Source organism: Nerophis ophidion, linkage group LG24, assembly GCF_033978795.1.
Source record: "Nerophis ophidion isolate RoL-2023_Sa linkage group LG24, RoL_Noph_v1.0, whole genome shotgun sequence".
Lineage (NCBI taxonomy): Eukaryota > Metazoa > Chordata > Actinopteri > Syngnathiformes > Syngnathidae > Nerophis > Nerophis ophidion.
Genome location: NC_084634.1, coordinates 39,076,004 through 39,093,797, shown reverse-complemented (window position 1 = coordinate 39,093,797; position 17,794 = coordinate 39,076,004). Strand labels below are relative to the sequence as shown.

Genomic DNA, 17,794 nt, shown 5'->3' with positions numbered 1-17,794 from the left:
TTCTCATAGTCAGCATTGTCACTGGCGTCCCACTGGATGTGAATTCTCCCTGCCCACTGGGTGTGAGTTTTCCTTGCCCTTTTGTGGGTTCTTCCGAGGATGTCGTAGTCATAATGATTTGTGCAGTCCTTTGAGACATTTGTGATTTGGGGCTATATAAATAAACATTGATTGATTGATTGATATATGCCAATGAAGACACTTGCAGGAGAAAACCACAGCAACAATAAAAAACCTGAATTTTTCCTTGCCCTGACGTGGGATCTGAACTGAGGATGTTGTTGTGCTTGTGCAGCCCTTTGAGACACTTGTGATTTAAAGCAATATAAAAAAAACTTTGATTGATTGACTACGAAGGAAGGTTAACGTGGAGCAGTTCTAGCAGAAAGGAATATGAGCTGCACATATCGAAATGAGTTTTAAATTGGATTTATCGTTGTTTTCCTGAGGTCCATTTAGAGTGGGGATGGGGATAAAAACTAATGCATGAACTCAGTCGTGAGCAAAAAAAAAGTGCAGATACATGTTTTATTCTTAAGTGCCACACACATCGAGACTTCAAGGGACACAGTATCACTCCGTGGGCTTTATAAGGCATCCATCGACGCTTCAGTATCATTTGACCAATCACTACTGACAGCAGGATGACCTGATGTTGTGTATGGAGGCAGCGACTTCTGGCAGTTGGTGGCAGTAGACGGACAGGGGTTGATTCTATAAGTACCATATCAATATTTGCACTACAAGATCATATTTATATTTAGGTTACTTTTTTGGTACTCATTGGGTACTAAATGAATTATTGTGTATGTTTGTGATTTGGAGCTAATCATCTTAATCACCGGCATAGCTCGGTTGGTAGAGTGGCCGTGCCAGCAACTTGAGGGTTGCAGGTTCGATTCCCGCTTCTGCCATCCTAGTCACTGCCGTTGTGTCCTTGGGCAAGACCCTTTACCCACCTGCTCCCAGTGCCACCCACACTGCTTTAAAAATGTAACTTAGATATTGGGTTTCACTATGTAAAAGCGCTTTGAATCACTAGAGAAAAGCGCTATATAAATATAATTCACTTAATTCAGGGGTGTCCAAAGTGCGGCCCGCAGCTAATTGTTTACCGGCCCCCCGCACATTCTGGAAATGCTATTGCAAAAATAGAAAAGAACATTAAAAATATTGGAATGAGGTGAAATCTATCGAGAAAAAGTTGCAATTTTGACACAAAGCTGTCATGCAGGCTGTTTTTTTTTCTTTTGTCTTTATTTTACCATGTAAAAATCATCTTTACCATGAATTGATTAACGTGGACTAAACAAGTTGAAAAACTTATTGGGGTGTTACCATTTAGTGGTCAATTGTAGGGAATATGTACTGTACTGTGCAATCTACTAATTACAAGTTTCAATCAATCAATTTTTTTTTAATTTATTTTTTTTTAGAGACGGCGTGGCACAGTGGGAGAGTGGCCGTGCGCAACCCGAGGGGCCCTGGTTCAAATCCCACCTAGTACCAACCTCGTCACGTCCGTTGTGTCCTGAGCAAGACACTTCACCCTTGCTCCTGATGGGTGCTGGTTGGCGCCTTGCATGGCAGCTCCCTCCATCAGTGTGTGAATGTGTGTGTGAATGTGGAAGTAGTGTCAAAGCGCTTTGAGTACCTTGAAGGTAGAAAAGCGCTATACAAGTACAACCCATTTATCATTCATTTATTTTTGCCATTGCTCCAAAAAAATTATGAGAAAATAATCCATGTTATAATGAATTATTTTCAAAGGTCCAATTGGTTTAAATATTTCACTTTAAAATATTTTATGTGGTAAATATTGCATATATTGTGTAGTTGTCATAAAAAAACAAACGTTTTCTTTGACAAAAGAGCATAAAACTAACAAAATAATAGTTTAAACGTAAAATCAACGGGTATATTTGAAGTTGATCTTGTAATGTAAGTGTTGAAAGTAAACAAAGCAAAAACTAACTAATAAAAATGTATAACTTTCTGAGTGGGGCACCTTTTGGATCCCAAATATATTTAGTGGTATTTTATTTATCTTTTCACTGTGATTACTCAAACATAATAAAGAATTAAAATCAATGGTGTCCTGCATTATTGACCTTTTAGGGCTCTAATTACTAAATACTGCATATTTCAGTTTTACTATGAAAAACAAAGATGTTTTTGACATAAAAGCCATACATTTTTGATCATATTTGTTTTTACCCTTTAAAATAGTTTTTAATCATATTTGTTTTTATATTGTTTTTATTGGTTTTATTCTTTGGCTTTTAACACTACGTGAGTTGTGTGGTCCTCTGTGTTTTTTATACACTTTGATTTCTATTTTACTGTTTTAATTGATTTTACCCTTTAAAATTGTTTTTAATCATATTTGTTTTTATATTGTTTTTATTGGTTTTATATTTATATTTTTTTACAATTGTTTTTAACACGGCTGTGCAGCACTTTGGGAACGTTATTGTTGTTTAAATGTGCTATATAAATAAAGTGGATTGGATTGGATTGGAAAACCTTTTTTTTTTTTTTTTTAAGTTGATATAGAGATTTACCGTGAGCGTTAAATAAAAAATAATAATACAAATTTGACTTATTTTTAACATTTTAATAACTGAGATCCTTTATGGTGCCCGGGACGCCTAAAGGTTTGATTGATTGATATTTTTTTTGGTAGATTGCACAGTTCGATACATATTCCGTACAATTGACCACTAAATGGTAACACCTGAATAAGTTTTTCACCTTGTTTAAGTCGGGCGGGCCGGGCGGGGTGTCGGTGCGACGGGTGCGGTGGTGACCCTGGACGTGCGTCGGGCCCTTCTCGCGGATCACCTCAGCTACGGCTCCCGGTGGGGCCCTCTCGGGTGAAAGGGCCTCGGCTCTGGACCCCGGCGAGGCGTCCTGCCGGGGGCCTCGGCTGGCGCCTAGCAGCTGACTTAGAACTGGTGCGGACCAGGGGAATCCGACTGTTTAATTAAAACAAAGCATCGCGAACGGTGTTGACTCGATGTGATTTCTGCCCAGTGCTCTGAATGTCAAAGTGAAGAAATTCATTGAAGCGCGGGTAAACGGCGGGAGTAACTATGACTCTCTTAAGGTAGCCAAATGCCTCGTCATCTAATTAGTGACGCGCATGAATGGATGAATGAGATTCCCACTGTCCCTACCCACTATCTAGCGAAACCACAGCCAAGGAAACGGGCTTGTCAGAATCAGCGGGGAAAGAAGACCCTGTTGAGCTTGACTAGTCTGCAACTGTGAAGAGACATGAGGGGTGTAGAATAAGTGGGAGGCCCCGTGCGGGGCTCCGGCCCCAGGGCGTCGCAAGTGAAATACCACTGCCCTTAATGAGCAGTGAATTAAACGCACAATATAAGGATATTCAAGGAACCTGGGGAACCCTGTTAAGAGCCCTGGCGGGTGCATGGTGGGCACAGTGATGGGCCCTCGTGTGCGCGTGTGGGGAGGCGGACAGGCAACCCCGGCGTGAGCCCACTGCATGTGGGGTGACCCCTGTTACGAGTCCTTAGTGGATCTGTGTTGCGCCCACGGTGGATGGCGGGGTCCACGTTAATCAATTCATGGTAAAATACATTTTAAAAATCCATATATTTTGTTATGGTTTGAAAATGAAAAATATCAAAACGGCCTCCGCATGCTTTAATTATCCCATGTGTGGCCCTCAGTGGAAAAAGTTTGGACACCCCTGCCTTAGTCAAACTCAGTCTGTGTCACAACGGGTTTTCGCAGCTTACGGGGTCGTTCTGCTAGGAATGCAGACGGAGTACTCCGGACAAGGCGTGCAGGTAAAAACATGATTTTGTTCCTCAAGAAATCAAAGGAGTACAAAAACAGAACAACGTGCCTGTTCGCATTCGAAGCTAAACCAACACTTGTCATAGACTATGAGCCAGGAATATTCATGAAACTGTGGCATGACAAAACAAGACTTGTAGCCAGGCATGAAGAAAACAACTAGAGACAAGGCAAAACTTACGCAACAGGGGCATGTAGCAAACAAATACGCCAAGCCGACTGACCGGCAAAGGCAGGCTTAAATAATGCCTCTGATTAGTGCTCGGGCAGCAGGTGAACGGGCGAGCACTAATCAGAGACAGGTGGAAATAATAAGTAACCATGGCAACTCAAACAAACAAGGGTGCACAAAAACAGGAACTAACGGAGTCCAAAACTAACAGAACCAAACCATACATGATCCGGACCAAGGATCATGACAGTCTGCTCATGTTCTTGCCATCTTTTCATAAGAATCTTTTAATTTATCTTTAATATAGTACAAAATTTAATAATAATAATAAACACCACCTCGTTAGAAAATATACTATGCATTTTATTCCAGATGATCTTATTTTGAATAATCAATCCACTGTGAAGTCTGTTGGTTAAAAAAGTCAACACAGGCTGCTCGACGCTTTGAAAGACAAATATTTACAACTCAGCCAATTATTAGAGGTTTTACTTTCTCTTGTGGCAATATTTACTTTCACCTGAACTTGGCATTTTGATAAAAGAATGATGACTTCCAGGTGGGTCTGGGCGATGTATCGATATACGCGATATATTGCGGGTTTGTCTCTGTGCGATATAGAAAATGACTATATGGTGATACTGGAATATACGTTCTCACGCAGTTGCGTTTAGCTGCTGGCATTACACTACAGGCTCTTCTCAGTCTTTCTTGTCTCTCCTTCTCACAGACAAGCGCACCTTCTTACATACGTCACGGCTTCAAGCGAGAAGATGTTGAACAATTATGCGGCAAAAGCGTTGCTACAAAAAGTAGCACGGCTGCTAATGAAGCATCATTTGAAAAGTCACCCGCTAGAGAATGAGGAGTGCTTGAAACTCCGCATGTCAACATCTCTGTCGGTGCCACACCCACAAAATGCTGAAGAAAATATTTCCAGATGAACACCGTGACGGTATGTGTATTTGTATTGAACCTTAAAGCCTACTACATAGCTTTTAATATTCTTCCCTTTATGCAATTTCAAATTACCGGTATTGAAATCAGCCTCCTTCATTTTGAAAATGATGACAGGGGAAGTGTCACTCGTGACATCACGAGTTTGACCAGGCGGTAATAATAAGCATGCGCTAATTATTTTGCGAAGCGAGTTTGACCCGGCAGTAATTCAAGGCAGGCGCATACTATATACACCCGGCGGCAATTCAAGGAAATACGGTAATTAGCATATGACCAGAATTTCCACCGGGTCAAACTCGTCACGTCACGAGTGACACTTCACCTGTCATCATTTTCAAAATGGAGGAGGCTGATTTCAATCATTTGAAATCGCATAAAGGGAAGAAGATTAAGAGCTATTCAGTAGGATTTAAGGTCCAAGCTATTGAATATGCTAAAAAGAACAGTAAGCAGCTATGTTTTTATTGATATACCATAGCTGTGTGTGTCAAATATGACTCATTAAATGACTCCCGCCTCCTGGTGGTAGAGGGCGCTAGTGATCCTTCTTGCGACTACTCGGCTGCAGAAGAAGTGACAACATGCAGCAAGAGTGAGCAGCGATTGTTTATTTTTTCCTCTCGCTTGCACTTTTAACATGGAGGATTACATATCTAAAATAGGGATGCACCGAAATGAACATTTGTGGCCGAAGCCGAAGCCGAATAAAATTTAAACGCTTGGCCAAAGGCCGAATACCGAATAACTAATGCAGTTTTTCAAAAAAAAATTTATATTGCATAAATAGCCTAGAATAAATATTTAGACATGTTTTTCAAATAAAGTAATTTTTAATTTAATATTGACATTTTAATATTCCAGTACTCTTTGCTTTTCAAAAAAAGCACAGTTTTTCATTTATATTTGGCCTTCAAACAAAACATGCATTCCAAAAAAAAAATAAAGTGCATTAAAGTGGATAAACCCACAACAAATGAATGATTGTCCTTTTGGTAAAAGTCTGCTTAGCCACAGTAGATATGCTAATAATGTAAACAGAAGGCTTAAGTAAATCTCAATAAGTGTGTGCTTGTAACCTCATACACTTATACAGGTAGCCTACACAACAGGCTAATAATGTAAACAGAGGCCCCACTAAATCTCAATAAGTGTGTGCTTGTAACCTCATACACTTATACAAGTACACAACATATCCCAACGTCACCGCGTCACTGCACGTTGGTTGATTGCGTCACCGCGTCAAAAAATTGCGTCACACGCCACTATTCGGCCTTGTTTTTAACTCATTCCACCGAAGGCCGAATGTGGCTTTTTTTTGCCATATTCGGCCGAATATATTCGGTTACCGATTAATCGGTGCATCCCTAATCTAAAATAAAACAGTCATCTAAACTGGACTTTCAATCGAAGCAGGAGGTAATAAAGGAAGATCTCCATCGAGACAGAGAGACTTTTAAAACTGAAGAAAGATAAGGAAGACTTCTATAAACAAGTTATCAATGCTTTTGATCAGAAGGAGCTGCGCATGGACTTCATTTATAAGTAAAGGTAAGACCATAATAACGTTTTTTTTATTAAATGTGCTTTTGATGATGGTATCCTTACAGGCCTAAATTTACCGCATGCCTTTGGTAAACGCCGGAGTGAGAAGAGGTTTTAAAATAATTAGCGCCCCAGCGGCAATTCAAGGAAATACGGTAATTGTGAAATGTCACTATCCCAGGAAGCTGTAATATATTGTGATTTTAGGCCATACTAACCATCCCTAATGACTTCATATGATGTCACACTATTAAAAGTAGTTGAGAAAGTTTAAATTTAACTCAAATGAAGGTTTACAGTTCCAAAATATGCCACAGCAAGCACAGCTGAACTGTACGGCTTGGCTGTGTCATACAAGTCACTCCCCCACATTTGATCAGCAGGCAGATTAATCCTCTTGTCATCTCTGCACCTGTACCAGCCCAGCATGACTGGGGGATGTTTACGACTATGTCCATGGCTTAAAACGCCTGCGTGCAGATTTAACAGCTGTGTCTTTCAGCTTGCTTGGGGGGCCTCTCGCCGTGTGCTGCTGACCATGCAACGCAAGTTGATTGTTTCTCAGGCTGATTAGAGGGTCTTGGGGAACCTCTGCCCTTCTAATTACAGACTTAATGAGTCTTTAGCTTCTGTCTGGGTTGGAGAGAAAAACCTCCAGAGCCGGACCAGCCAGCTGAGGTCCATAAATCATCTATCACGTTGTTCAATTATAAGCGGCACACTGAAAGTGTTCGCAGCATCCTGAAGGTGAACACGACTTCTTCCTGAAGACTCAGGCTGCTCCTTGACCCTGAACGCATCACGTATAACGCACCGCACGGTAGAAGACATTCATCTCGAATAAGGTCCCGCAATAAAGCTAATCCAGAGGCACCTTCATCATATCCTTAAGTGAGTGGACTAGGACTGGAAGAGACCTTGAGGACAACGAGAGGACATTTCCTTTGCCAGGAGTGGTGATGTTATTAACAGAAACACAAAGGACGCCTGAAGTCTGAACTCAGGAACCAAATGTACAAACCCCGTTTCCATATAAAGTGGGAAATTGGGTTAGATGTAAATATAAACAGAATACAATGATTTGCAAATCCTTTTCAATCCATATTCAGTTGAATGCACTACAAAGACAACATACTTGATGTTCAAACTCATAAACAGTTTTTTATTTTCGCAAATAATAATTAGCCTAAAATTTCATGGCTGCAACACGTGCCAAAATAGTTGGGAAAGGGCATGTTCACCACAGTGTTACATCACCTTTTCTTTTAACAACACTCAATAAACGTTTGGGAACTGAGGAAACTAACTTTTGAAGCTTTGAAAGTAAATAAAACATTCCTGTTTTATGTAGAGCTTCAGTCGTTCAACAGTCCGGGGTCTCCGCTGTCGTATTTTACGCTTCATAATGCGCCACACATTTTCCATGGGAGACAGGTCTGGACTGCAGGCGGGCCAGGAAAGTACCCGCACTCTTTTTTTACGAAGCCACGCTGTTGTAACACGTTGTGAATGTGGCTTGGCATTGTCTTGCTGAAATAAGCAGGGGCATCCATGAAAAATACGGCCCTTAGACGGCAGCATATGTTGTTACAAAACCTATATGTACCTTTCAGCATTAATGGTGCCTTCACAGATGTGTAAGTTACCCATGCCTTGGGCACTAATGCACCCCCATACCATCACACATGCTGGCTTTTGAACTTTGTATCGATAACAGTCTGGATGGTTCGCTTTCCCTTTGGTCCGGATCACACGATGTCGAATATTTCCAAAAACAATTTGAAATGTGGACTCATCATACCACAGAACACTTTTCCACTTTGCATCAGTCCATCTTAGATGATCTCGGGCCCAGAGAAGCCGGCGGCGTTTTTGGATGTTGATAAATGGCTTTCGCTTTGCATAGTAGAGCTTTAACTTGCACTTACAGATGTAGCAACCAACTGTATTTAGTGACAGTGGTTTTCTGAAGTGTTTCTGAGCCCACGTGGTGATATCCTTTAGAGATTGATGTCGTTTTTTGATACAGTGCCGTCTGAGGGATTGATTCATTCAATGTTGGTTTCCCGTCATGCCGCTTACGTGGAGTGATTTCTCCAGATTCTCTGAACCTTTTGATGATATTATGGAGCGTAGATGTTGAAATCCCTAAATTTCTTGCAATTGCACTTTGAGAAACGTTGTTCTTAAACTGTTTGACTATTTGCTCACACAGTTGTGGACAAAGGGGTGTACCTCGCCCCATCCTTTCTTGTGAAAGACTGAGCATTTTTTGGGAAGCTGTTTTTATAGCCAATCATGGCACCCACCTGTTTCCAATTAGCCTGCACACCTGTGGGATGTTCCAAATAAGTGTTTGATGAGCATTCCTTTCCCAACTTCTTTGTCACGTGTTGCTGGCATCAAATTCTAAAGTTAATGATTATTTGCAAAAAAAAAAAAAAAAATGTTTATGAGTTTGAACATCAAATATGTTGTCTTTGTAGCATATTCAACTGAATATGGGTTGAAAAGGATTTGCAAATCATTGCATTCTGTTTATATTTACATCTAACACAATTTCCCAACTCATATGGAAACGGGGTTTGTATAAACTCGCTCCATTTGGATGTTTAAACAGCAAGTAGAAGCAGGAGAGGTGAGGCATCAGGTGGCAAAAAGTCTGCAATTTAGTCACCTCATCATGAAAACACTTTAGCACAAAGAAAAGGGAAAATGGTCAAGTTGCCAAGGTGAAATAATGACGCCACAGAACTTTTAATCTCTTGACTGACTCACAGTGTGAGAGGAGACTTCCTTATGCAATCTTGTGTTATCAGTGGGTGGACTTTTAATTTCCCCTTCCATACAAAAGTCACACGAACCAAACAGAATGTGCTTTTTTTCTGGATGTAATGCAAGTCTATTCAACTGGGGGCCCGGGTAGGACACCATATCGGCCCCCGAGTTGAGGTCAGAACTTGAGGACAAACATATTCCTAAAAACACTAGAGTGCTCCTGTTGTAGAGAAGAACTAGGACCACTGTAAAGACATTGGCAGGATCCTTGCATTGACATTATAACCTTTCTAGCTAACATACAACAATGGGGTTGAAAATTTAGATTTAAATAATTGAGGCGTTCTTCAAAGTACCCCTTTAAGTCCTCTCCTTTAGGCACTTACACATATTTTTTCTAATATCATTTATGTAACTAAGGTGTTTTCGTAGCTTCTTTACTTCCGATGCAGTCAATTTGTTCAACCTCTTTAGTTGTACTAGTGGTGTGCCTCAAGGTTCTATTTTAGGTCCTCTCTTTTTCATCATTTGGGCTATTTTCAATGTCTTTGGAGGGTTCCTGCCATAACTGGCAGTGACCAGTTATGGGGTGGTATAGCTCTGTTGGTAGAGTGGCTGTGCCAGCAATTTGAGGGTTCCATGTTCGATCCCCACTTCCGCCATCCTAGTCACTGCCGTTGTGTCCTTGGGCAAGACACTTTACCCACCCGCTCCCAGTGCCACCGACGCTGCTTTAAATGGAACTTAGATATCGGCTTTCACTATGTAAAGCGCTTTGAGTCACTAGAGAAAAAGCGTTATATAAATATAATTCACTTCACTTGTTTTAATTGAATTGTTTTATTTCACCTATGTTTTGTACAGCGCTTTGGGATTTTATCAGTGAAAAGCGCTTTATAAACTAAATGTACTTACCGGTACTTACTATTTAACTGGTGGCTCAATTTAAAAAAAGTCCCGTTTTTGCAGGAGATTCTTAAAAAACCCTAGAGTGCTGTCATAGACTTGAAGGAAGTGTTGAGGATAATTGAGGTTGAGTTGATTCAGCTAAAAAAATGGTTTGATATTAATAAGTTATCATTAAATGATAAGACAACTAAATTTATGGTGTCTAGCTGTGCAAGGACAAATTATGAAGCCAAATTAAAATTAAATCCAGTGGAAATTGATAGAGTATATGAAACTAAATTCTTGGGAATAATAATTGATCATAAACTATGCTGGAAACCACATATTGAATATATAAAGGGAAAAATATCCAAATCCATTGCTATTATTGATAAAGTAAGACACATGCTCAATAAGACATGTCTGCATATGATTTATTTTTCCATATTTAACATATTGTAAATAAGTTTGGGGAAATGTTTATAAAACAAACACAGAGCCAATAATTAAACTTCAAAAAAAGGTCATTAGAATAATACACAAAGCGTGCTACTATGAACATACCAATCCATTATTTATAAGTTCTAATGTGTTGAAATGTTCAGATATTGTCTTTTTAAAAACAATGGAAATTATGTTTGGAGAGAAGAACAACAGACTTCCAGCTTGTAGTCTTAGGTTATTTAAATTAAGAGGAGAAAACTATCATTTACGGGGGATATTGATGTTTGAAATAGGTAAAGTAAGAAGGAATAAAAAATACAAATGTATTTCAGTTTTAGGAGTTAAATGTTGGAATAAGCTCAGTAATGAGCTGAATATACATAGTTCTTTGATAAGGTTTAAGAAAATCTTGAAAGGTGAAATCATTTTATAAACAAAATTATAAAATATAGCAACGATTACATTCATCCCATTGATTTTTTTCACGATGTTCCAGGCAATCTAATTTTCAGTGAAGGTATAGAATAGGCAAAAATAAGCTTTGGCTTCAGCCTATTCCTTTTTCTGTCATTCTTTTTACTTTATTTTTGTGTGTAAATGTGTATGATTGTTAAAAATGAATAACCTCTACTGTTAAACTGGTCACACAAAATGGTTGATTATATGACTGAAATAAACTTATTTCATTCATTTAATTCATTCATTCATAGGGATGATCTATTTTGGAAAAGGTCCTTAAAGGGGAACATTATCACAATTTCAATAGGGTTAAAAACAATAAAAATCAGTTCCCAGTGGCTTGTTGTATTTTTTGAAGTTTTTTTCAAAATGTTACCGGTCCCGGAATATCCCTAAATAAAGCTTTAAAGTGCCTTATTTTCGCTGTCTTCAAAACCACTATCCATTTCCCTGTGACGTCATACAGGGCTGCCAATACAAACAACATGGTGGTCACCACAGCAAGATATAGCGACATTAGCTCGGATTCAGACTCGGATTTCAGCGGCTTAAGCGATTCAACAGATTACGCATGTATTGAAACGGATGGTGGGAGTATGGAGGCAGATAGTGAAAACGAAATTGAAGAAGAAAGTGAAGCTATTTAGCAAATAGCTATTGACGCTAATCGGCCATAGCGTGGGTGTACCTAATGAAGTGGCCCATAACATGGCTGCCTTATTAGCATCACCCGTAAAATGTGCAGACCAAACGATCAGGACTTTCGCATCTTGTGACACTGGTGGGACTTAAATCCGTCGATTGGTAAGTGTTTGTTTCGCATTAAATGTGGGTATCTAGTTTCAAATGTACATACACCTAGCGTAAATAGCATGTTAGCATCGATTAGCGTAGCATGTTAGCATCGATTAGCTGGCAGTCATGCCGTGACCTAATATGTCTGATTAGCACATAAGTCAACAACATCAACAAAACTCACCTTTGTGATTTTGTTGACTTAATCGTTGCAAATGCATCTGCAGGTTATCCATACATCTCTGTGCCATGTCTGTCTTAGCATCGCCAGTAAAATTTGCAGACACTCTGGCACATTCAATGGGGGTCTGGCGGCAGATTTCTTGCCAGTGGTGCAACTTGAATCCCTCCCTGTTAGTGTTGTTACACCCTCCAACAACACACCGTCGAGGCATGATGTCTCCAAGGTTCCAAAAAATAGTTGAAAAAATGGAAAATAACAGAGCAGAGACCCGGTGTTCGTAATGTGAAAATGAATATGGCGGGTGTGTTACCTCGGTGACGTCACGTTCTGACGTCATCCCTAAAAGACCGATAAACAGAAAGGCGTTTAATTTGCCAAAATTCACCCACTTAGAGTTCGGAAATCGGTTAAAAAAATACATGGTCTTTTTTCTGCAACATCAAGGTATATATTGATGCTTGCATAGGTTTGGTGATAATGTTCCCCTTTAAAAACAGTAGATCACTCCTATAACTCTGACAAAATAAATAGGGTCATTGAAATATCATTGTGTTTATTCTGGAGAACCTATTTATTCTGTCAGGGTAAATAAGACTATTAGTGAAGGGAAAAGTCCGGCCCCCACAGCCCTAAGCTTACTGCAAATGTGGCCTCCAAAACAATTGAGTGGACTATGGCTGATGCAATGTTTGAAGCACTTTGGCGGAGGTATAAACACGGTGTCATGTGTCTGCAGGCAAACAATGACATAGAGACCCATTTTAAAACATGGTGCTCCTACCTGTAGTGGACATGAGTGACTGTCGGCGGCCTGTATCCAAAAATCCACGTCTGAATATCCATGGGCCGTGCTTTGGGATAAGCTATGGTCACGTCGATCACCCACTGCAGGCCTTTACGCTTTTTAGCTGCGAGCAGAAGAAACAAACATTGAAATGAAATGAAAAATGTTAGCTTGTTTGCTTCCAAGACACACTAACGGACGTGGTGTTGTCTCCATTGTTGGCAGAGCAGGGTTCCCCGTCTGCTCAAACAGATACATTCTAACTAAATCCCCTGTATTACTAAATGTTTCTTAAATTAACAGTCAATACAAGTTAATTCTAATGAAAATACAGATTCACCACTTTGGTCATAGTTTTTGCACTTAATCTTCTCCATGACTTTTGCTCCAATTCAATAGGCCCTTTTACAAAGAAAACCCTGGTTCAGATAATATGTATAACCCTTGTGTGGTGTTTGGGTCCGTGGGACCCGTTTTCATTTTTTTATTAAAATAAAAATGATACAATTAATTAATTTTTCAAACTAAGACTCACTGACTTTGGCTCATTTTATGTAAAAAACATATATCAGAATACATATTTAATGACCACACACCATACACAACCCCTACACATTTCTAATATATATAAGATGTCCTGGTCTAATAGAAGATTGGAAATTGATGTTTTGCGTACCACACACACACACGCACACGCACACGCACACACCAGGCCAATACAGAGTTTAGGTACACAGAACAGAGGGTCAAATGTGCGACAAAATGAGAGCAGACAGTGTTGACAAACAATGTCGCAACCTTGTGTGGGAACCGCAGGTGCAGAAACACTAAAGAAGAATCCTTGTGGGATGCAGAAACTGGCAGAGAAATTTTTCCGTGCAACATTCATATTGTTGTTACTCAGCCAGCATTTGTGGGTCTGATGGACCCCTTGCATTTTGTGGCTTTTAACGCCTCACAATCAAACACTTTTATGTTAAAATACTGAACAGATGTTTACCTGATCCCAATAAAAATCCGTTCAGTATTTAAACATAAAAGTGTTGGAATGTGAGGCATGTTTACCTTATCCCAATACACATCTGTTCAGTATTTTAACATGAAAGTGTTGGATTGTGAGGCGTTAAAAGCCACAAAATGCAAGGGGTCCATCAGACCCACAAACGCTGGCTGAGTAACAACAATATGAATGTTGCACGGAAAATTTCTCTGCCAGTTTCTGCATCCCACAGGGATTCTTCTTTTGTGTTTTTGCACCTGTGGTTCCCACACAAGGTTGCAACATTGTTTTTCAACACTGTCTGCTCTCATTTTGTCGCACATTTGACCCTCTGATGTTCTGTGTACCTACACTCTGTCATCCTGCTGTCTGGGCCTGCTCTGTGTGTGTGTGTGTGTGTGTGTGTGTGTGTGTGTGTGTGTGTGTGTGTGTGTGTGTGTGTGTGTGTGTGTGTGTGTGTGTGTCTGTGTGTGTGTGTGTGTTCTGGCAATGCTTACTTAATGGGGGCATCGCTCTGTTTACACAGTCACCTTTAGGGGACCTCTGACGGTATGAGGACAAATAAAACAGGTCCCCTAAAGGGAATCCTTTTTAAATGATAGTCAGATCCATTCTGAAGATTCCTAGGTGATTTTTAAGCTTTGGCCCATAAAACATGTGCACATTTGTGTGAATTATGCAAAATGATTTAAATGTGGTCCCCATGAACCATACTAACTCTTTTTTCCCAAGGTCCCCACTAAGTATGAACAGCACAATACTTCATCAATCCAGATATTTAAGGACGTGTATCAGCTAACTGGGCAGTGGTAGCGGGGGGTGCATATTGTAGTGTCCTGAAAAGAGTTAGTGCTGCAAGGGATTGTGGGTATTTGTTCTGTTGTGTCTATGTTGTGCTGCGGTGCGGCTGTTCTCCCGAAATTTGTTTGTCATTCTTGTTTGGTGTTTGTTCACAGTGCGGCGCATATTTGTAACAGTATTCAAGTTGTTTATACGGCCACCCTCAGTCTGACCTGTATGGCTGTTGAGCAAGTATGCTGGCATTCACTTAAGTGTGTGTATAAGCCGCATATATTATGTGACTTGGCCGGCACGCTGTTTGTATGGAGGAAAAGTGGACGTGACAACATATTGTAGTCAAAGCTAAAGGCAGTGCCTTATAGGCACGCCCCCAATATTGTTGTCCGGGTCGAAATCTGGAGAAATTCGAGAGAATGGTTGGAAAATCGGTAGAGTTGGCAAGTATGAGTATTAGTGGTGAAAGCAGTGTTACAGCGGCTCTTTGATTGATTGATTGATACTTTTATTAGTAGATTGCACAGTTCAGTACATATTCCGTACAATTGACCACTAAATGGTAACACCCAAATAAGTTTTTCAACTTGTTTAAGTCGGGGTCCACGTTAATCAATTCATGTTACAAATATATACTATCAACATAATACAGCCATCACACAGGTTAATCATCATAGTATGTACATTGAATTATTTACATTATTTACAATCTGGGGGGTGGGATGAGGAGCTTTGGTTGATATCAGAACTTCAGTCATCAACAATTGCATCAACAGAGAAATGTGGACATTGAAACAGTGTAGGTCTTATTTAGTAGGATATGTACAGCCAGCAGAGAACATGGTGAGTTCGGATCGCATAAGAACAAGTATATACATTAGAAGTACATTTGAGTTGTTTGTAATCCGGGGAGATGGGATGTGAATGGAGGAGGGTATTAGTAAAGTGTTGAAGTTGCCTGGAGGTGTTGTTTTAGAGCGCTTTTGAAGGAATATAGAGATGCACTTACTTTTATACCTGTTGGGAGTGCATTCCACATTGATGTGGCATAGAAAGAGAATGAGTTAAGACCTTTGTTGGATCGGAATCTGGGTTTGACGTGGTTTGTGGAGCTCCCCCTGGTGTTGTGGTTATGGTGGTCACTTACGTTAAGGAAGTAGTTTGACATGTACTTCGGTATCAAGGAGGTGTAGCGGATTTTATAGACTAGGCTCAGTGCAAGTTGTTTGACTCTGTCCTCCACCCTGGAGAAGTGGGTTGGATTGAGGTGTGATCTGGGGTGGAGGTCTAAAAGTAACCGGACTAGCTTATTCTGGGATGTTTGGAGTCTAGATTTGAAGGTTTTGGAGGTGCTGGGGTACCAGGAGGTGCAAGCGTAATCGAAGAAGGGTTGAATGAGAGTTCCCGCTAGAATCCTCAAGGTGCTTTTGTTGACCAGAGAGGAGATTCTGTAGAGGAATCTCGTTCTTTGGTTGACCTTTTTGATCACCTTGGTTGCCATTTTATCACAGGAAAGATTAGCCTCTAGAATGGAACCTAGGTAGGTGATCTCATCCTTCCTGGTGATAACAATGTCACCCACTTTTATAGTGAAGTCACTGACCTTCTTAAGTTTGATATGGGACCCAAATAGGATGGATTCCGTTTTACCTAAGTGTATGGATAGCTTGTTGTCAGCGAGCCGCTGTATAGTACCGGCGGGCCAGCTCTAATGTTAATTTGATATTGCCTCTAGGGCCAAATGAAATTGCACGGCAGGCCAAATTTGGCCCACGGGCCAGAGTTTGACACCCATGGTCTATGGTGTGTGGTCATTATATATGTATTCTGATATATGTTCTTCACAGAAAATGAGCCAAAGTCAGTAAGTCTCAGCTTGAAAAAATTATTAATTGTATCATTTTTCTTTTAATAAAAAATGAAAATAGGTCCCACAGACCTATGAACAAGCAACGCGAGCCAAAAACCGAGGCGCAGTCTCGCCGCCTCATTTCTAGTGGAGATAAAGTGACTTGACGGGCATCCGTGGTATTGATGGGAATGGCCACAGTCATCACAGCGTGGAGTAACTGGATCAACCACTCTGTCCAAGTGTGTGAGAAGGCAGCCGTGACACGGTCCCTGGGGGGTGAGCAGCTGGCCAAAGTACGAGCATACGAGCCAAAGCGTCGCTATGGTGACAAACAATACTGTAATAAGTGACAGAGGCGTGTCCTTCAGCAAATGAGGGGCCACACAAAGTCCGTCTTAAGCGATGAACTTGGTGTAAAGTCTCTCAACAACCCATAAACCTTATCAGTGTGCAGCTACACAACGCATTAAGCCTATGAGACACATGTATTTACATCAAATCTTATTTTCTGCAAGAGGCCCATTTGTCTGGGAGTGAGTCAGCAAAACCGTGGGCACCTCTGCAGAGCGTCAGGGAGGGTCAGAGTGAGACAGAGCGCACGCACACACACAGAGGACACAGGGACACAGTACTCATCGGGGTATGGGTCTTTTTTTCTTGCCCAAGGTTTTAATGCCATTAGCCAGATTCAAGTGGAAGGACAAAGCCAGGGGAAGAAATGCAGCTCAAAGGAGAACATGCACGACACATGCGGCTAATTAAGCGGCACTTCTGCTTGTTTTGACAAGCTCTCTTCCAAAAGTGGGACGGACGGACAGAGTTTTGCCTCAAGCGGCGAGACTGTAGCACATGCAGCTGAGGATCTTTCTGTGTGGAGTTTGCATGTTCTCCCCGTGAATGCGTGGGTTCCCTCCTGGTACTCCGGCTTCCTCCCACTTCCAAAGACATGCACCTGGGGATAGGTTGATTGGCAACACTAAATAGGCCCTAGTGTGTGAATGTGAGTGTGAATGTTGTCTGTCTATCTGTGTTGGCCCTGCGATGAGGTGGCGACTTGTCCAGGGTGTACCCCGCCTTCCGCCCGATTGTAGCTGAGATAGGCGCCAGCGCCCCCCGCGACCCCGAAAGGGAATAAGCGGTAGAAAATGGATGGATGGGTGGTGATATTGGAGTATACGTTCTCACACAGTTGCTTTTAGCTGCGAGCATTACACTACAGGCTCTTCTCACTCTTTCTTGTCTCTCCTTCTCACAGAGACATAAAACAAGCGCAACTTCCTACATTCATCACGTGTGCAACATCACATGCTCCC

The 17,794-nt window shown here is 40.9% G+C and overlaps 1 protein-coding gene across 1 annotated transcript in view; it reads right to left on the bottom strand.

The window, feature by feature from the left end:
- Positions 1 to 17,794, bottom strand: part of lpgat1 (lysophosphatidylglycerol acyltransferase 1) — a 106,574-nt gene that overhangs the window by 33,385 nt on the left and 55,395 nt on the right. Inside the window, exon 6 of the mRNA XM_061886773.1 lies at positions 12,832 to 12,958. Within this exon, the coding sequence (XP_061742757.1) occupies positions 12,832 to 12,958 (127 nt within the window). The remainder of the gene's footprint in view (positions 1 to 12,831; positions 12,959 to 17,794) is intronic.